The 21271-nt window shown below is 40.7% G+C and overlaps 1 protein-coding gene and 1 long non-coding RNA gene across 5 annotated transcripts in view; one reads left to right on the top strand and one right to left on the bottom strand.

Moving 5' to 3' along the window:
• Positions 1 to 11970, top strand: part of LOC309353395 — a 140749-nt gene extending 128779 nt beyond the window's left edge. The window contains exons 5-6 of one of the 4 annotated variants that reach the window (XR_014161794.1): positions 1218 to 2087; positions 10840 to 11970. This is a non-coding gene — a long non-coding RNA (uncharacterized lncRNA). Of the gene's footprint in view, positions 1 to 1217; positions 2088 to 3855; positions 4406 to 9586; positions 9676 to 10839 lie in introns of those variants that run through there. The other 3 variants (XR_014161796.1, XR_014161793.1, XR_014161795.1) reach the window with 3 other exon arrangements.
• Positions 1 to 21271, bottom strand: part of PTPRN2 (protein tyrosine phosphatase receptor type N2) — a 604238-nt gene that overhangs the window by 36916 nt on the left and 546051 nt on the right. The window contains exons 15-17 of the mRNA XM_081882780.1: positions 16234 to 16381; positions 14360 to 14433; positions 4412 to 4489 (exon numbers count right to left, since the gene is read on the bottom strand). Coding sequence (XP_081738906.1) covers positions 4412 to 4489; positions 14360 to 14433; positions 16234 to 16381 — 300 coding nt within the window. The remainder of the gene's footprint in view (positions 1 to 4411; positions 4490 to 14359; positions 14434 to 16233; positions 16382 to 21271) is intronic.

The following is a 21271-nucleotide window of genomic DNA, read 5'->3' as shown; positions in this document are numbered from 1 at the left end:
GTAAAACTTTCTATGCTGACCCCGTATTCCCAAAGTGATTTCCTGGTTCCACTGAAATCACAGGGTATAAATAATCTTGCTGCAAATTCTTAACAATGCAAAAATAGTATGTTGGATCTAAAGCAACGAATAACGACTAAGGGTCGTTTTTCTATTTCCTTAAGAGGGTTTTTATTAATTTCAGCGAAACCTTGAATTGAAAGATGCTGCCAGTTACATTAGTTCATACACTCTGCTCCATAGAATTCTACAGTCTCTCTCTCTTTTATTTTAACTGTATCTGTACTATAGAAAAAATGAAACCCCACCACAAATTGGCCAGGCTAGCTTGTGCTTCTATCATATAACGATTTAATGTGCCTTTAGAAGGTATAGAAGCTCAATGAAGCCATTACGAAAATGAGGAGAAACACGGTTTTTATGAGTGCAATAAAAACACAATGATCTAGGTCATAAACTAATCATCCAGCAGTTGCTTGTGCCACCCAAGTGTAACATTATGAAAGCCCACTCATTTAGAGAGAGGGAGAGGAATCCTTACAGTTTGGCATCCCTTTTCCATGGGCTTAAAAAAAAGAAAGAAAAAAAGACATAGGGAGAGCAGCATTTCATTACAGAGGAACTTCCTCAAATCTCTGAAAATTTCCTTAAGCATAAATCCAAATGAAAGTTAATTTCAACAAACAATTTCAAAGTTACTCTAGGGTACCATATTTATTTCCAAGTCATGTTATGAGGTGCATGACACTCAATGCTATCAACGCCACAACTGAATTCCAACAATGGAATTCTAGGATATTGCAGTCATATTTAACACTTTGATGTCTATACCATTTCCCCATTAACCCCACCTCCCCAACATTTTCTCCTATCCTTTTCCCTAAGCTAATATTTTATTAGCAATAATAATTGATGTTGGGGAAAAATACAACTTAGTATTAATATTTAGGTATTTATTTTATTTATACAGTTTATCATCACTTTGACGCCTGCTTCCTGAATCAAATGCTTCACAGTAAGGCCAGTCTGTGGTGCCCTCATTCTTCGGTAAGAATATATGTTCAAAGGACCAAGCGGAACATTTGTAATGGCTGACCAGGTAGACTAACTGCTACAAATTAACTGAAGATGGATGTCTAATATAATATGCTATTAAACATCTGCATTAAACATTCTTTGTATTCGTCTCCCATTCCCATCTCCTACCCCAAACGTAGAAGAACCTCCCTCAACTCTCTTTTAAAATGAATCCAATCCAGGCACACAGCAGTCTGCCACCTAACTGTACCTCTTCTGGGATCACTTGTTCATAATCTTGCTGTACACATAGAAAGCCAACAGATGTCGCTGGACTCCACCTGTGGGCCTCAGTTCTGAATGGGCTTGTGCTTGCATGCAGGTTGCGACATGACAAACATTCAATCTTTATCTAGCTTCATACCCACAACCTGGACCCAGCACTTCTTTATGACCAAAGGAGACCTGGACCCTGACAATGGGCAGATGCCTAGTTTGGATCATTCTGGGAAGCAACCACTGAATTCCATGGTGAAGGTGGTGGAAGCCCAAGGGACTGAGAAACCCCCACCCCTACTGCTAAAGGTTCTCTTGCTCATGCCCTCAGACAGATGCTTCCCTCAACATGTTCTGCAGCTATGCAGATCCTGCCTTCACAATTACATGAGTCTGAGAGGCAGCAGGAGACTTTATAGCACCCCCTGAAGTTCATACCAAGCACAACATGCAAACTTTGTCATTAGAACAGAACTCTCCAGGAGGCAAGACATCACTCTGAAGGGCTATTTCACTCCGCGGTAGCCTCCAGAAAGGCTTTCCTGAAGCACCCTAGCTTTGCTTACTCATCACCTCTGTTGCCACCTGGTTGACTTCATTGTTTTTACACTGGTGCCTAAATAACTGCAAAGCTGATCCTGGGCAAAGTCTCTGGAGCAGGAAGTTCTACAGGTGGAACACTATAGCTGCGCCCAGTTGAAGACCTCAGCGGATGAAGTGAGCATCTAGGAGGGTTGAAATCAAGGAGGGGTTCCTTTAGATTCCTATGCAGTCCTAAGTAACTTGGCACCCAGGTAAGGACTTGAATCTTGAACTGGTCTTGTAAACCGGCAGCCTATGAAGCTCTTTCAAAACTAGCAAGACAGGTTCCCACAAAGGTTCCCCAGTTCAAATTCAACATTAAAAAATCTTAGGGAACATTGAAAATAGTAAGATATGGGACATGTTCAGCTCATGGATATTGCTTTCCATAGGACTGAAAAGCAACATCAGGATCAGCCTTTAAAAAGCAAGTTTACTTACAACTACCCTTCCTAACTCAGGCAAACCAGATATCCTAATTTCAATTTTATGGACTTTGGCTATTAAATTATTGCAAAGAAACAAGGAGAAGAGCACTGGTTTGACTATGAAAATCAGGGTTTAACATGCACTAACCTAATGCAACCCTAAGTAAAACCCCACTGATAGAGAGGTACAGGTTATATTTTGGTTCCCCCATAAACTTCCCTTCTTGTCCAACCCATTCACAATTACGAGGCTGATCTACTCCCGAGTAGGGTTGTTTTGCTCTTACTGTGGGCTTCAAGAGAGCCTTGAATTCATAATCAGAACAGGGGCCCATGGGAAAATGGGTTCCATCAACCTGCATCAGTGCTACCTGGATACCATGGGCTTTCAAATGATACCTCTTTGGTGTGGAGCAACTTGGGGGTTTTTTTGGTGTTAAGTATTCCTTATTTTGCAATCAGAATCCACCCCACTCCCCCACCCCGAAAGAATTCAAGGTTTTCTACCTTGGCAGAATCTGAAAAGCACAGCAAAACAAAAAGCAAATCTGCTGCCCATTCTCTTCAGTTAAGGTGGTGCCAGAAAAACCCATTTGCAATAGAGGGGTGTGTGTGTGGGTGCAATCCAGAGCTTGCTAGCTTGCTTGGTATGCAAAGTGCAAGGAAAAAGGGTATCTTTTTTCTGCTTCCACATTTCCAGCTACACACTGAAGACTGGGACTTAAGTAAGACTATTATGGGGTGGAGGAGGTGAACTATTGCTTTGTTTTTGACACAGGGTGCTGATTTGTGTTTGGCCCACCTTAAATCTTTTTAAACCTTGCAAGTGTATTGGAATTCTGAAATTCCAAAAAGCAACAACTGTCTGGTTCATGAAACAGTGGACAGGATTTGGGATTCTGCCCTTGTGTGAACCTCCCCCTAGTCTGAAACACACACACATATATAAGAACTTGCAAATATTCTGGGTGGTATTCAACTAACTTTTACTCAGAGTAGACCCACTAAAATTAAAGGACCTAAGTGAGGCATATTCACTAATTTCAATGGATTTGATATACTCTGAGTAAAACTTAGGTGAATACGACCCTCTATCCATCCTTCCTTCCTTTCTTAGGCCCCCAACTCAGTTAAGGATTTAATGGAAAAAAGTTTATGTAACATGAAATGCTAAACTTTAAAAAGCACCTATTTGGGTCCAGAGGGAAGTCCTACTGATGTATAAAAGTATCTGGTTTTCAGCAGCTCTATGCTTACATTACAAAGTACTTGAAAAATTAGAAAATTGCATTAGTGGCAAGCAAACGACATTTTCCAGCCCTGAGCACATGTTGTTAGATAGGAATAAAGCCACATTTGGATCTTAGCACACTTCCCTAAACCTTCTGCTAGGAATTGAGTGACTGCTACTTTTCCTTGGGGTTTCCATGTTCTCTTCTCAGCAGATCCTCGGTAGGAACCATTTTTCACCTCTGTTCTCCCTTCTCCCACCCCAAATTTGACAACCCAATTGTCACCTCAAATTCTGTGGATATCCATGCTATTCCCACAGCCCAGGCTTGCTTCAACTTGGCATGCTAAGATTCCACACACAGACTCATTCAGCACAGCAAAAATTGTTCCATGGTCCTTCAGGAGAACCTTTCGGCCTTTTTGTGATGTGATGGGTAGGGGCATGTTTCACCCCAACACGCAGACCCCGCTTGCACGTCTGCGGAGTGTACATTGAACCGAATCCATTTGTCCACAAACAAAATCACCGCCATAGCTATACCCAACCCAGTGCAGGTTTTTAATATTACATGTATGATATTACAACCCTGCATTTTGCTGCAGCTCGCAATACTGTTATGCTTAAGATGTAGTTAGAAATGTATATGCAATTGTGAAAGGATGGCTGCAGCATGAACCAGCAGAGCATCTGATTGGTATGCAGAACTTCCCAAGTTTGATCCCGGACATTTCCATTAGGACTGGGAATGTTCCATTTGAAACCCTAGAGAGCCACGGCCAGTCAGGGTAATATTAGCCTAGATGCACCAATGGTCTGGCTCAGGGTAAAGCACCTCCCTATGTTCCTAAAAGCAGTTCAACAAAAGGCTTTTTACCTGCCAGAAGTCTGTGACCGTAGAAGGCAGGGCGCCCTGAGCAGCTATATAAGCAGGGTTCCTAGGATCATGGTCCATCTGAAAAAGGAAAAAGCAATTAGATGCAGTGCTCAATATGAACAAAGAGGCAGAGAAAATTGCCACAAAACAGCGAAAATAGCAATTTTGCAGTGCATTAGTGAACTGATCAACTAGGAGAGCACTTCTCTTGAAAGGAGGAAAAAGTGTGTTATTTCCTTTCCTCAGAATAAGAGTTCCTTTCTCCGACAGAACAGGATGTGTCGTCTAATACTAAGATGTCACAAGATCAGCGATCTATGTTCTAAATATGTAACGTGAAATTATTTAAGGAGCATTCGCTGACAAAAAAAAAAGCATTTACTCGGGGTTTACAGTCTCATAGCAACCTACAAGCCAATTCAAAACATTTCTCAATGCAGGGCATTAGGGATGCCGGGCACATTTAAGCATCTCTTCCATTTCTGTCATAGCACTCAAGGGCATCTAGAAACAAGCCAAAACTGAAGAACAAACTCAATCCTGGCCTTTTCTGGTCAGTTTGTTTGTTTAAAAATGCAGGCTTCTAACCCTCAATAAAAGAAGTTCTGTTTAAAGACCTTAATTATTACATCTATTTCAAAGAGTGACTGAGTAGGGAAAAAAGAGATCCTCAGAAACAAAGCTAGGAGAGTAAATAGGATTAGGTCGTTACAATGAGTGTTTTCAAACAGATGGGTGGGTTTTCTGGTCTTAAATCTTTGGCCCCATTCTCCTGATAAGGACAAGATTGGCTGATGGGAATTTAAACACAAGCAAAACAGCAAAAAACCCATTGATTGTAATCCTTAGAAAGAATTAAAACACACACACACACTCATGAACAAGGCTGACATTATGCTTGCAGTTGCAGGAGCACAACTCTCAATTATTTCAACAAGTGCTAAATTGTACTGAGCAGTAGAATCTACCCTCACCCACCCAAAAAAAAGTTTTATCAAAATTTTAAGCAATAGCAGATAACAGCATCCTGCAACACTCAATATATTAACATTTATAAACACAAGCCAGCCGTTCTAAGGCGGAACCACTTGTTAGGTTGGAGATTCGTGATTGCATTTTCCAACTTGTTTGGTTTTACTTTTAATGGGGTTGTAATTGTGTGTTTGCTGGCTGTGCTTTTAACACACACACACACACACACACACACACACACTTTTTCCAATTTAAAAGGCCCCTGTACTGCTGTTTGTCCCCCGGGGAAAAATTATAGATGCTTGTATTTGTGATTTCCCTGTGTAACACATAGCAGCATGGGGTTTTGTTTGGGGAAATGGCCTGGAATGAAATTATGGAGCTATATCCCCAGTGCTGCATTTCCATTTTTGTTTTTAAAAATCTGGTGATACAATCACAGATTCCTAACTCAGGCCTGGATTATTTATTACTTTCAGAAGTTCTCTTTTACTTGTGGAGTCGTTCTGCCTACATGATTGGTAGTATTTTCAGCCAGGAGTTTTTGGACCTTGGCTGCAACCAATTCCAGGGCATCAACACCACATTTCATATTTTGTGGTCCACTGGATTCAACACATTGTACATTGACCAGGACCAAAAAAACTATTTTAGGCACATCCAGTGGTTTGGGGATGTGCTGTGCAGTTTCTAAATTATTTTCTTTGAATATCAGTTTCCCATGTGGTATCACAAACTGCTTCTTAAAAACCCATAATTTCACCTCTTGGTATGCCTCTAGGCGATTTGAAGCAGATTGGTTAAGATTTCTCCTGATTGTTAAACAATAGCAACAGCAGATTCCATAATTTCAAATGCAGCACATAATATCCATTAGGGTGTATTACTGTTCAAAGAACCACAGGCCAAAATATACATTGAGAGCATGGAACTAGTTGTGTAGTTCCAGGTCTCCCCTAGTCACTGCTCATTTGAGTGGGTGGCTCCCATGATTGAAGGAAATGGCAAAAAAACAGATACATGAAGCACATCACAATAATAAAATATAACACGTTTTTATATATATATATTTAAAACCCCAGTATAATTTGCAACACATGCTTGCTGCTTCTAGTAGATAATGATTCAGTTTTGTTTTATTTAACAACTTTAGCATATCCAAAGGAGAAGGTCACATTCATTTATTTACATGACCACATTTGGAAGTGCTGTGCTTCTTTCATAACCCAGCTTTCCCTTTTTCCCTCCTGAAACACATCCCAAGGCAAAAAATGGGAGCACAGGTAAAGGGAACACTGGCCTTGAGGAAGGAGATGCGGTGGCCTAACCAGCCTAGAATCACTGGACATCATTTGCAATGGAAGCAGCCTGCAACGTGTCGCCTAAGGCATAGTCTACACTGCGGTAGTTGGAAGGTAGTTTGGCACCTGCTGGTAATTTGAAGTAGGGTTTCTCTCAAGTGCTTGCCAAATAGCAAGAGCAAAACAACTTCTCCCATCTAAATCAGATTGCCTCAATGAAGGACGCTAAACAGGCGCAAACTTTTATGTGTGAGCTTGCTTCAGTTCTAGCACTGAAAAAAAAAATACCACTGGGTCAGAATATCCTGTGACAACCCACAGGTCTGCCCCAACTACAAGACTTTAGCAGATACAAGTCTATCTGGGCTGGTAGATCTTGGGGTTCTCATGGGTAAAATGGCATGTCTGGAGTGTTGGTCCAACAGATGCTGCTGGGACTCTGACTCCCATGGCCAAAGATCAGGAATGCCACAAAGCTGCACTCCAGTATCATCTCAAGGGCCACAGGTTAACCACCCCTGGTACAGGCAAGCAGCTCATCACCACAAAAGCTCATTACTAAAACCATTTCTGCACTGGATTATTTCAGACTGCGGGCAGCACTTTGCAAGTGTGAAAACGCTTTTGTGCGTGCGTTGGGGGAGAACGGACCCTTACACATGGAAAACTAGAATGTTGCGGTTAAGGATAGACTACAACTGGGGTGGCCAACATGGTGTGCTCCAGATCTTGCTGGACTCCATCATCCCTGATCACTGGCCATGCTGGCTGAGACTGATGGGAGATGTAGTCCCAACAACCTCTTGAGGGCATCACATAGCTGCCCCTGGACTGTAGGCTGGTAGAAATCTTTGCCCTTGTAGGCAAGACATTGGATTACATGGCATTTGTTTGTTTCTACTTTTCCATTCCTTATGCTGACATTTCAAATGGTGCGAACTTTGTGAATGAAAGGGGGGGGGGGAAGTGAAGCTGTGTGTATTCATTCACAATGTAAAGAGAATAGGCAAGCTGAATCAGTGATGAGGTGAGTGCCACTGTCACGGAAGAAATACTTCTAAACCCTCCACTATTTGATAAATCAGGAAAGGGCCACTCTTGGCCTTACAGTATAAATCAACTGTTGTCAGAAAGCTGCAGCTTGAGCATTACAGACATCATAATGAGGAAAGATCGGTCAAACGTATCATCAAGTTAACAATAACACAGACATTTGCAATTATTATATTCTGGTGCGCAGAAAGCAGCTATGGAGAAGACACATGCAGGTTAGGATTACTAGTTTGCATGAAAAAATAGCTGGGTCACTTTCAAATTTGCATGTATTATATCACTTCAATGAATGTAAATGTTTAAATTGCCTGTTGTCTTCTACTGATGCGGAGCAAAACAAAGAGGAGAAAGGTTATCAGTCTCACTAAAAACTGGCATTGCCTAGCGTGCGTATGTTCTCAGAGGATATCCAAGATGGCAAAAAAAGCTTTCTTCTCTGCTAATAAATGAATTTACAGACCTCTGCCAAGATTAAACTAATTGAAAATAATAATGCATGCCTTTATTAACTTGCGTGTTTTAAAATTCCCAATGCTAAATATATTTGGGAGGATTTGGATATTAACTCACAATTTTCACTCTGTTCAGCTGAAATGCAAAGATCTAAATAGATGCACAGCCTATTAAACTACTTTGGATCTCATGATAATAACATGCACAATGGCAGCAAAAGTGTTGCTGTATACTTAGGTATGTGTGGAAAACTGTCTAGTTTTGTTCCACTTGGTACTGAGGTTTTAAAATTTATTATGGTTGCAAACACAAAGACCCCTGGGTACAGGTTGCTATTAGGACACTTAACAAAACCACACCAGCATGAAACTTAAACTTCCAACAGGATGCTGGCAATCTAGTTTGCTAGGTCTGGCATGGGCAGGGCTGGCCCAAGACACCTGAGGCAAACCATAAAATGGAGGAAAGAAGGGGAGTGAAGATCTACATTGGGAATAAGGACAGGGAATAAAGTCAACTTTGCCCAATGTTTGAAGGCAGGCACATATCCCAGCAGACCCCCAAAAGCAGCTCCTGCCATTTCCTCTCTAGGTGTGGGAGGAGATTATCAGTGCCTATTATTCACTAAGAGGCCACTTGTAGAGGCAGTCGCCTCACCTTGCCTCACGGGTGGGCTGGCTGCGGTTATGGGCAAGCAAGAGTTAACAGGATCAGATCTAGGTGATACCAGGGCAGGCAAGCAGGTGAGAAGCAAGTTCTGAGAAAGGTTTCAGGTTGCTCAGGAAGATGGTTCACAAACGGTACAAGGAAGCAGACATAGAGAAGTTCACCTCTGGTCTTCCTCCTGCTGCACTGACAAACCATGAGCTGAAAACCTAAGAGCAAACCTTGGTTACAGCTCACGGTTTGCCACAAGCCCAGCTTCAAATAACATGCTAAGCCAAACCATGGCTTAGCTCGCAGCAGAATCACAGGAGAAGTAAAGCGGCCACAATCTCCTCTCCGGGAACTGGTGTGTTTATGCTGAGCTTGCCTTAAAGTTATGCAAGGGGACTGTGAGGGGAGAGACTCCATCAGGCAAGGCCTCCTTCCACCTGCCTTGCTCCACCCTCTAGTCTCTGCTTCTCAATTTGTATTGTATTATTTTATGTACTGTGGCTTGCCATTGTTTTATTGACTATAGTTTAGAAATTATTTATTGTAACTGTTGAGTGGATTTCTGTTTAACTATTATATGTTATTATTTTATACTATTCTTGTTGAATGTTACTTTTTTGATTGAAATTGTTGAATGTTACTTTTTTGATGTAGGTTGCTTGTTTTAAAGTTTTGTTTTATTATCACATTTTTGTAGTGCATTAGATTGTTATAAGATGTACATTTTTTGTTTCTTCAGCTTGTAAACCGCCTTGAGTATTGTAAGATAGAAAGATGGTATACAAATTAAAAATGATGATGATGCATGACCAGAGTAGGTTCCAAGTCTTCTTCTTCTTCTTCATCATCATCATCATCATCATCATCATCATCAGTGTAGTAACAAGTTGCTGCCCCACTTACAAATCATTAGGAGTGGGGAAAGTACAGTGGTACCTCAGGATAAGTACTTAATTCTTTCTGGAGGTCCGTTCTTAACCTGAAACTGTTCTTAACCTGAGGTACCACTTTAGCTAATGGGGCCTCCTGCTGCCACCGCACGATTTCTGTTCTCACCCTGAAGCAAAGTTCTTAACCTGAGGTACTATTTCTGGGTTAGCGGAGTCGGTAACCTGAAGCGTCTGTAACCCGAGGTACCACTGTACTGAGTTGGGGCTGAGGAGATTCAGGTTCAAAACCAACTCATCCATAAAAGCGACTTGAGGGAAATCCTATGTGCGTTGCCCTGGAGAAAAGGGCAGGATAAAAACATGAAAGGGTAAACTTGACAGGCAGTGAATGCCCTGGGTAGTCAGTCACATTTGTCTCAGCCATGCCTCATTCTACGCTGGTGGGGCATGGGCGAAGTCCTGAGATAAGAGTCAAAAAGCAGCAGTACCATCAGACCAAAGACCAGAGTCAAGTCCTATCAGTGGAGCAAAGGCACAAGCTGGAACATTATCCTGATGCCAGAATAAACCTTTCAGCCAAATCCTTTGAACCACTGAAGGTCATTCGGGATCTTAGCACCACTGAGATCAATTTGCTCAAATTCACGTTAACTAATATAACCCAGCTGGAAACATCAACCAATAAAAGCTTAGCACAAAATGTTTAGGCTGCTTAAGAGTAAAGTTTCTGAACAATCCCTGAGGGCATCTAGATATTCTGAGCACAGAAACAATGGAGAAGTGTTGTTAAATGAAATCTGTATGTTGTGCCAAAACGTCTTGAACATCAAAGCACAGCTTCTTCCTGTACACTCAGAAATTATCACTACAGATAGATAAATCGGAAATGGTCACAAAGTTCATTTTAGAGAATAAGACAGCAAATAATTGGCTCATTAGCACAAATATCAACGTTTTTTGATCTGCAACGGTTTAGGAAGTTTAGACTATATTTTTTTTCAAAAAAACTTACACAGATATAGTTGGTAGAGTCTGACTATTTTTTTAAAAAAATGTATAATTACATATATTCTGCTTCTCACAAAATTATCATTTTTCACAGCTGCTCCAGCAAGCCAGGAAGAGAGCTAGTCTACCACATACCAGAGTTTCCATGATAATACATGTGACTAAGGATCACTTGAACCAAAGCAAAATTAACAGCTCTGATTCTGGTATCATACGAGGAAGAAGGAATAATCGAAAGACGCCCAAAAGAACCATCTGCCTCATTCCAACTTATCAGAAGAGAACTCCTGCAGGGGATCAGATCAAACCACCTCTAAACCTAAGATGTTTTAATTCCAAGTCATCTAAGCGCTCTCCCTGCCTGTCCCCAAATTAAAATTGATTGACAATTCCTAAACTAGAGAACACCACACTGAATACAAATACATTGCTATAATCAATTCTATCTGAATTTTTAAAATATGTATGTCAATTATTTTTGCATATTTATGCTGCCCCCAAGTAAATGCTAAAAATGCTAATGTGTAAAAGATTCATTTTTTTATATTTAGAGACAGTGTTATTTTATCCTTCTGTTTTATCAAACTTCATGCATATGCTTCTGCACTAAAAAAAAATCTAGATATGAATAAAAACAATGCTCCACCGCTTACCAAGGGAATAATAAGAAAAGATTTGATATTATGCCATTATTTATTGTGATAAAATCTCATTCAAACAATGTATCTGTTCTGTGTGACTCCACTTAAACTGAACTAGCTTCATGCCAATTTAGATCTGTATTTTCCCAGTTATTGTGGCGACACGACATACAATTCAGAATTCTTTTATTTAGTTCTTTGGCTTTGAGCAATGTAATATTTGTGGCTAAGAACCAGCTAAGTTCATTTCTGCATGTGTGTTGGCTGTTCAATTTATCCTGACCTCCTGCATACTTATTTTAAATGCATGGTTAAACTTAATGCGCATAAAACCAACACATAAAACCAAAAGCTCTATGAAATTAATTTTCTTTAAAACTACAGGCAAGCTCGGAGGCAGTTTTGTTTCCACACTGCAATATATTTAAAACCACCACACACATGACTTTCAGCAGGTATAATACTACTGAATCACCTCTTTCCTCTGTTAAAAATAAAAATGGCACAGGAGATGATAAAATTATGACTAATATATTAATAGTATATTAGAACATATAATTATTATGACTGGCACATGCCTTTCTTTCTTTCTTTTTAAAAAACCCACCTTTTTTAAAAAAAACCCTCTTTAAAAAATGAAAAAGATAACGGAATGAAATAAATATGGTTTTGAATGTCATTACAAATTTCAGAATCTATTCTCACTGATAAAAAATTTGTATGCTGTGTTTGAGCAAACTGTCATGTTAATCACATTCCTCAGGCTGGTGGCTTCAGTAATAAGCAAGCTGAAAGGTAGGTGCTATTTTGTTTTTGTTAATGTAGTTGATGGGCTCCCCCCCCCCTTCCAACACCCTAAGAGGAAAAAACAGAATTCCCATTTACTTTTCATGACCTCTGATTTAAAAACAAAGATTGCACATTATTTACTACTGGATGGTTTCCCTGGAATTTAATGAGCACAAAGTACAAATATGACAGATGTAATTATCATAGTTTTATTCTGCACAGTCAGGGTCTCCTTGTGCTGTAATTGCAAGCTTTTCATTCAACCGCTGGCAGCAGAGTTATTACCCCGGTATTTTATGTTATTTCAGAGAACAGGAAAGAGGACTTCCAGCTCAGTTTTATTCCAAGGAATCTCTAAGCATCCTCGCATTGGAATAGTAATTAAAAACAACAACGATCAACAAGATCTCTTTGCAGATTTCTGGCCTTGTTGCTTTTTGAGCGCATTAAGTGTAAAAAAAACACACACAAAAAACCCCCTGGGTTTTCACAACGTATTGGGAGGGATGGGAAAGTGGGGGCAGGGAGGGGGGGCTGCTAAGCAGTTTCGAGAAAGAAACATGTGGGCAGGTGGCCAACGCATTGTCTGGTGCAAAGAAGGGCTCCCTCAGCATGTATTGCTTTACTCATTTAGACTCAAGCCAAGGTTGAGTGAGCCCCAGCTGGAGGCTGGACCACTGACCCTGGAGCTGGAAACACACAACTATGCGCACACCCCTGGAAGCCTCCCTTTCCAAGGCCTGAATGTAATTGCTTTATATTACACTCCGGCTTCATCAAGCCCCTCACATGCTGAAGGGAGGCGAGTGGAAATAAAAAAAAACTTTCTAGTCCAATTCATAGTTTATAGCTCTAGCGTTATTAATTTTCCGTTTGAATACAGGGCAATTCTCACCTCACATCCAAAGGCTTCGTGGCACAGATGCATCAAATATGCCATTTTATTGGCAGGGTAATTGCTGGCAGCTATTCAATTTTGAACCACTTCATTTATTTATTTTGAATTTAAAAAGATTATTTGTAGTTGGTGAAGAAGATCAAACCACTGTTATTTCAGGTCTCCGCACATCTGCTACGTTTCATTAGCCTTTCCTATCCGTTCTTGGCTAGACTAGGGTTAGGTTCTCAAAACAAACAAGAGATGTTTTTAGCCCATCAGTATGAAAGTTAACAGGAGCAAGTTCTCCGCTGAGGACTTGAAGCTTACTCCTAATCTTGCACTTACAAAGTAACATTACCTTCAATATCATGAAAATCGTTAACACATTTTAAATATGGAACCAGTAAAATTACCAGGCAATCATGGCATTAAAAAGCCAAGATTTGTTCCTGTCAATAAAGACACTTCAAGCAAGAATGAAGCAGAATTTTAAAATATTCTGATGTTACCCTATAGCATACTTTGCTCTTGGAAACTACCAAGGACTGTGAGACAGCTTGTGTGACACACAGTGAAGCCACATTGAAACATCTATTTTGGCCAAACACAGTTTGATTTGTGTGAAGCTGTAATGACTGGAAGAATTTGGACTGAGATGTGAGAAATGGAACTAGATTTCAGTTACCCTTTGTGAACTCTGAAAGGAAAAGAAAACAAAACAAAGTTCTGATTCTGCTTCAGTTCACTTCCTGCAATGTCACAAATTTTGCCAGTCTAAATTATCAGGGCACACAATTTTGCCGTACAATAAATACAAAATGGCTACTTGGCTTTAAGGTGATCCCAATGTCTTTCCTCAAGATAGATGCTGTTTCAGAGGGCATACGCTGTACCTTACCAACAATATTTTGTCAATGGGGAAAAGCAATTCTTCCCACAACTATGGGAATGATAATGAACAGAAAGAACAATCCCAAGATATCAGGAGTTTTACTGAAACCTATTGCAGGAAGCTGGGCAAGTATTTACTCTCCCACCCAGAAACTCCCCATTTATCTAAACTCTCACACTGTAGCATTCTTAGCCAAATGATTAATACAACTGTTGAGAGAACACCCATTGTATATAGCTGCTATCAGAAGCAGGCAAACTGCTGGTCAGAAACTCACAGGAAGGGAAATATTGGAGGGATGTCACCATGTGGACTCAATAAATTGCTATTATAACTTGCATCACAATCAACCTTTTTCTTCCATTTTAGTTTCAAAAAGGCAAAGTAGTATTTTTGTTTGTTTTATACTTACAATAGGACTTGCGTTGATGTAGTCCGAGTTGTCGTGACTGTTTTCAGCTTTCAAACATATCCTGCAATGATCATCTGATTTTTTAAAATAAAAAAAGTTAAATCAGTATTCATTCATATTTATGTTAAAATAGATCTTTCAAAGAGCATTTCTGAACAGACCACTATTATTCAGCCTTTTTTTTTTTTGCATACTTGCTTCTAAATATAGACATTTCCAAAAGACTGATTTAAATGGTTAAGAACCATATAAAAATTGTTCTTGAAATGGAACTTGCTATGCTGAGGAATAATTGCTATTAAGCAGGTGCCTTCGCTGTATTGTTTTCAGCGCCTGCTAAAAAAATAAATTGTTTTTATTTACACAAGTCTATCATATATATTTTTTGAAAAAATAACTACTGATTTTATTTATAGCTTGATACATTTTAAGACAACATGATTTTAATGTTTGATTTTATCAGTATTTTCAAATGACTATTTTATATCATTTTATGTAAACAGCTTAGCAGGTTTTTTATTATTATTATGAAGCATTGTATAAACCTCACGACATAGATAAATCAGTAAAATGGTTTGGTGTCTAACAAGTTCACTTAAAAACACACAGCAGTGTTTAATATAGACTGTGCTTCAGGTTCAGTAGCCCTTAGCAAGGGCATTAGTGATGCCAAACCTTTCCGTGTTCCTTCTCTGTATGAACACAACAGTGCTTAAAGACTGTTGCCAATAATAACAGGTTTATATTAAAGGGATTTTCACCCCAAGTTCATATGTAGGGTAGCTGATGAAATTTAATAAATAGTGTCGATCTCATGGTACAGCCACGTGTATTCAGTCTGATATACAATACAGAATGTTTAATACAGGTACCAGAATAAGCAAGTATCAAATTTTTTGCCCTATAGGACGCACCATCCCATAAGGCGCACCTAGTTTTTTGGGGGGGAAATAAAGGGGAAAAAATTATTTTTCCCCCAGGGGCCCGAGCTTCCCCCGACCCCAGCCCCCAAACAGGCAGCTCTCTGCAAGCCGTGGGAGCCCAGCGCTGGCTCCCGCTGCTTGCGGAGAGGTCCGCGAAGCCTGGACGTGCTGAGCTCAGCGCGCGCAGGCTTCGGCATGCAGGCAACTCTCCGGCATGCAGGAGCGCTTGCGGAGAGGTCCGCGAAGCCTGCATTCGCCCCATAGGACGCACACACATTCCCCCTTCATTTTTGGAGGGGGAAAAGTGCGTCCTATAGGGCGAAAAATACGGTACATGGAATAGGAATGTGCTGCTTTTGGCTGCGCATGAAGAGCACAAAAAACTTTTAAAACACATATATGCCATGGCTACTCTCGGCTTCACTTTCCATCCTCGGCCCAACACGGAGAGCAGCTGCCTTGTAAGCTCATCTATCAAAACCAACAGGTGCTTATACACTTGACTGGGTCTAACAGTTCTAATACAAGCCAAGAGCATCGTGCACTTTTGGATAAAGGTATTTGTGTCCAAAAGCCATGCGCGAAAACGGCACCATGAGGCTGTCGAAATGAAATGTCATTTACGCAAAACGGCACTTGCTGTTATCATAGAATTGTACAGTTGGAAGGGACCCCGAGGGTCATCTAGTCCAACCCACTGAAATGCCTGGAATTTTTTTGCCCAACATGCTGGGAAGTAGTGCAACGCATATTTTGGAAGCAGCAGCAGAAGCATCCACCGTGAGAAGTCTGAAGCACACAGCAAGACAACAAGGTGGGCCACAGGAATATTAACTGTTCCTTGCACAGAGTGGCTGATAACAGTTCTTTCGACACATTTCCTCCTCTAATTGCAGCAACAGGCAAAGGGGAAAGCAATTAAGTAATGAATCCAGCTTAAACTGTACATACACGCTACCACATCTTGCGAGCGGTTCTTCTGGGCGTTTTCTTCCTTATGTGCAATGGTAGCTGCGTTGGGCTCAGCCTGATAAGCACAAAGGGCTTCCCATTCTTTCTCCAGGCGATTCTTGTTCTTCAAGTGGTCTTCCATATAGGACTGAAATGAGAAAATATAATCAGAGGTAGTATTATTTATACACTCAACACTCTGCTATTCCAATTAGCAACTGAGTGGACTAGAGAGGACTAAAACCAGGCATAGGCAAACTCCGGCCCTCAAGATGTTTGGGACTACAACTCCCATCATCCCTATCTAACAGGACCAGTGGTCAGGGATGATGGGAATTGTAGTCCCAAACATCTGGAGGTCCGAGTTTGCCTATGCCTGACTAAAACACTTTGGCTCAAATTCAAGAACTGCTTGACTACGGCTGTCTCCCCAGGGGCTTGCTTCCTATCATCTATCTATCTATCTATCTATCTATCTATCTATCTATCTATCTATCATCTATCTATCTATCTATCTATCTATCTATCTATCTATCTATCATTTATTTATTTATTTGACTTATAAACCGCCCTTCATCAACAGAACTCAGGGTGGTTCACAAGATAAAAGCAGAAATAAGCATAAACAACAAACAGGGAGCCACTAAAGAAAAGGCCCGTTCGCATGTTGTCACATAAAGAAAGGCCTCAGAGCCCAGGTCAGTTTATACGGAGAGAAGCAGTCCTGAGCCGTTTAAGGCTTTATCGGTCAAACCCTTATGGAACCCGAGTTTCTCAAAACAGCATAGAAAATTAGTTTTAAAGCTGAAAGAAGTTTCAAAAGCTGCTGGATCCCTGCAAAAGCAGGTTATGATACTGCTGAGCCAAAATAGGGCAGGGCAGGGCTGTGAAATAAGAATCAAGCTAATCTGCTGTTCAGCCACGTGCTGCAATTCATGAGTTCCACCTGAGCCACAAGACCCATGTAGCTGGACTTCTGACATTAGAGTCAAAGTGAAGAAAACAGGAACAAAGTTGATTTGATTCTCTGGTTTCACCAACGTCTGTGTACACATCCTCTTGTCTCATGCCTAGAAAGCATTGATCCATGTGGTTTTCTGCTGTCTAGGCATGAGTCAGAGGTTTTTACTTCTGTCCTGCTGCTCCCCCACCCCCAGAAAACTTGCTCTTTAGTGCTAAATCAGAGCAAATGTAAATCTGGAGAAAGTCCAATTGGCGTTTGCACCAATTCTGTGGTAAGCAGCAAGTTTTCCCAGGGGCCGGTGGGAGGGCAAAAAGAAGTCCAGGGCCAAATTAGTCATGGTGTTAAATGTGTTCTTTGCATTTAACCTGCATATATTTTTAAAAATGTCATCACTGGGGGGTGGCAGGGGGAGGACTGATAATTAACAGCGTCAGGGTAGGAGGCAATAAACAAGGAAGTAGCACAAGAATTGCAAGACAAAGCAAAACTAACTGAAGGGAAGATCACATTGTAGGCGTCCCATGTGAAGAACAGGCTGGTCCTAGCTTGGAGCAACACAATGCACTTTTATATAATATGCTTACTCTTCTCCTAAACCAGACAGACTCCAATTCAAATCAAATTCTTCTGTAATTTTCAATAGTCCTTTCAAAGTTTCCAGATAAGTATTACCAAGACTGTGATGCATGCATACTCTTGTTTAATTCACTTATATATTAACAAAGGGTAGGGGGTAGATTCAGAGAATTCAAATTAACAAAACTAAATAATATATATTATAAAAGAAAGGTGGGAGATAGTTGTTAAATGCATTTTTTTTTAAAAAAAATCCAGCATGACAAACTGTAGGCTTATATTGTTAATGAAAAAAGGTTTTCTGTTTTTTTGAGGTGCAAAAGATAACAGAACTTGTCACATTTCTTGTTTTGTTTACAGTAGTCATTAAGGGTCCCAAAAGTATGACATTTATTGGCCTTTTTCATGATAAATATTGACCCGGGATATTAATTTAGTGTGTGCATCTTAAGACTTTGCACACAATTCAACAAGTCCTCATGCAATTTCTGACCACATAACGCTACATCAAACTAATTAATTCCTGGCAGTTTGGCAATAGGCGAGGGGGGGGGCGGACACCCCACTTTTTTTGACTTTGAGATCATGTCACCCCACTACAAATTTATTTGTATCTTCTTCCTGCATATCCTGATTAATTACTAAAAAGAATAAAATACTTCAAACTTCAGAAGAATTTCATAAATATAAATAATTCCAGCCTAGCTGCATCTTCAGAAAGGACACTGAAGAACTGGAGCAGGCACAGAAAGGATATGCAAGACTTGATACTTATGAAGAAGAGTTATCCATTAAATCTGATAAGCAGCCAATATAACTACAGTGACACCTGGGTTCTCAAACACCTTGGTACTCAAACAACTTGGAACCCAAACACTGCAAACCCGGAAATAAGTGTTCCGGTTTGCGAACTTTTTTTGGAAGCCAAACATGCTCTGTTTTGAGTGTCACGCTTCCGATGTGAGTGACACACATCCATTTTGAGTGTTACACTGAGCTCTGTCTGTTTTTGCTATTTATTTTGTGTTTTTGTGGCTTTTTTGTTTTGTTTTTGTGACTGTGTGGAACCCAGTTCAGCTACTGATCGATTGATTGTGTGACTGCAGTACATTGTTTATCGCTTTCATTTTATGGATCAATAGTCTCGTTAGATGGTAAAATACATGTTAAATTGCTGTTTTAGGGGTTGTTTTTCAAAGTCTGGAACGGATTAATCCATTTTGCATTATTTTCTATAGGAAAGAATGCCTTGGTTTTGGAACGCTTTGGTTTTGGAACAGACTTCCAGAACGGATTAAGTTTGAGAACCAAGGTACCACTGTATTACTACTTTGTGTTATGCATAATAAGCCCATGAACACAAATCACAACAGATGCTGTGATATCCATGGGGCATCTCTCTGTAGCAATCTATTAGCCATGATAGCCAAAATAACAGGAGGTGCATATTTCCAACATACCCTGAACTTTTCACTAAGACTGTTAGTAGACCATTGGTTTGGCTCAACTTAGCAATTTCTATGCTTCCATTGACATTCCACTGACTAACACATTTTTACTAAAAAGGTCCACTTATTTCACTTGAACTTATTTATTATTAAATTTCTACCCCAGTCTTCCTTCCAAAGGAGCCCAGGGCAACTTACAAATAAAAACTCCCAAGATTGCAGCCTATGAAGTCGCTCCTTCTATCTCCCAGAAATGGAGGTGATAATGAATACATTAGGTTTTTTCCCCTTTCCTCTCTACCAGTTTAGTAAAATTGTGATGCCATCCTTCTAACTGTACAGTGAACAGTATCAGTGCTTATCTTCCTTGCAAATCAAAACATGCATTTGTTTGTGTGAAAATGCCGCCTGAAGTATAGTCTAATTTTCTGCAAAACATTCATGCACATTTGCAAGCTGGTTTATGGAAATCGTATCTGCCAAGGGCAGTCAAGCTAAAAATAGAGGCATTTGCAGACGTGGGAAAACTGTGAGAGGAGTACACATTTATTGCCACTGAGATATTTTGGATTATAAGATTTGTTTTGATGGAGGCAGTGAGAAAATGCTGGTACTTGAAAACCACAGTGCCACCTATGTCTCTGGTCTTTCCAAGGTTCTGTGGTACTGTATTATTTTGATGTGAAAGGATTATCCCATTAGATTAAAAGGCATTTGGCACACATAAAAGAGACACCTCATAAAATAGATTTCCAAAGATTACACAACAATCCTTTCAGGGATTGGGGGGAAGCTATATCTTCAAAGCTCAAACTTCATCTGATTTTCAGTGGCCCAGTAAGGCTCCATAACTACAGAACCCTGCATAACTACAAATGGAGCTTTGTGAAAACACCTGGATCTGCCTTTGAAACCAGCTTAGTACTGCAATGGTAGCCAAGTCAAGTCAAGTCCTTTATTACGGTCATAGACCAGCATAGACAATTGTAGCCAAAGTTCCACCTGCTGAAAATTCTCCTCCCTGTGCAACTACTGCAGAAACAAAGCAGCCCTTGAGTATGGCAACTCTGCGGATCATTTCGCACATGCAAAACAGCTACCGTATTTTCCGCCCTATAGGACGCACTTTTCCCCCTCCAAAAATGAAGGGGAAATGTGTGTGCGCCCTATGGGGCGAAAGCAGGCTTTTGCTGAAGCTTGGAGACCGAGAGGGGTCGGTGCGCACCGACCCCCCTCTCTCTCCAGGCTTCAGGAAGCTATCCCTAAGCCTGGGGAGCCTGCGGGAGTTCTCACCGGGCTCCCTAGGCTTGCGGATAGCAGCCTGCATCCCGAAACCCGGGGCACAAAGCGGAGCATCCCGCGCCTGGGGGGGAAAAATAAATTCCCCCCTTTATTTCCCCCCCCAAAAACTAGGTGCGCCCTATGGGGTGAAAAATACGGTACTTCGGCACACAGAAAGCTGCCTTCTACAGAGTCAGCTCATTGGTCCATCTAAGACAGTAGAGTTTGCGCTCAGAGGCTCTGCAGGGTTTCACATGAGGGCCTTGATTAGCCCTACCAGGCAGTATGTGGGATTGAACTTGTTACGCACAGCATGTGTTCAGCCACAGAGCTACAACTCTTCCGTGGTTACGGAATACTCTCCATGAAAATGTGATGAAATCCCATTGTATGAACTTTATCCATATTTTTTACCTGAAATCATTTTAGGAAGACATGATGACACCTCTGCAAGAACTTGGCTGTGCCTGCAACCTTAGCAAGATGAATACAGGCAACCATCTTACCACAACTACATGGTTGCTTGGCCAGCTGTTTCAACTACACTGTATTTTTCTTCCTGGCCTAAATTCTCCTATGTGGGGTCCTTATCCAAGTGGTAAGGTTTACTCACATTTTTTATGTGATAAGCCTGTCTGGCTAAATTGCTATGGTCCAGACATGCTAACAACTTCAGTGTTTCCCCATCTCCAACAACTCACGTTTTTCAAGGAGCTGATTTTTTAGAAGGGAGAAAATCGTACCTGCTTTCCCCTAAATTCTGGTTATG

This window comes from Podarcis melisellensis, assembly GCF_964234715.1.
Source record: "Podarcis melisellensis genome assembly, chromosome: 12".
NCBI lineage: Eukaryota > Metazoa > Chordata > Lepidosauria > Squamata > Lacertidae > Podarcis > Podarcis melisellensis.
The sequence above is the reverse complement of the archived record's forward strand: the minus strand, read 5'-3'. Positions and strand labels throughout refer to the sequence as shown.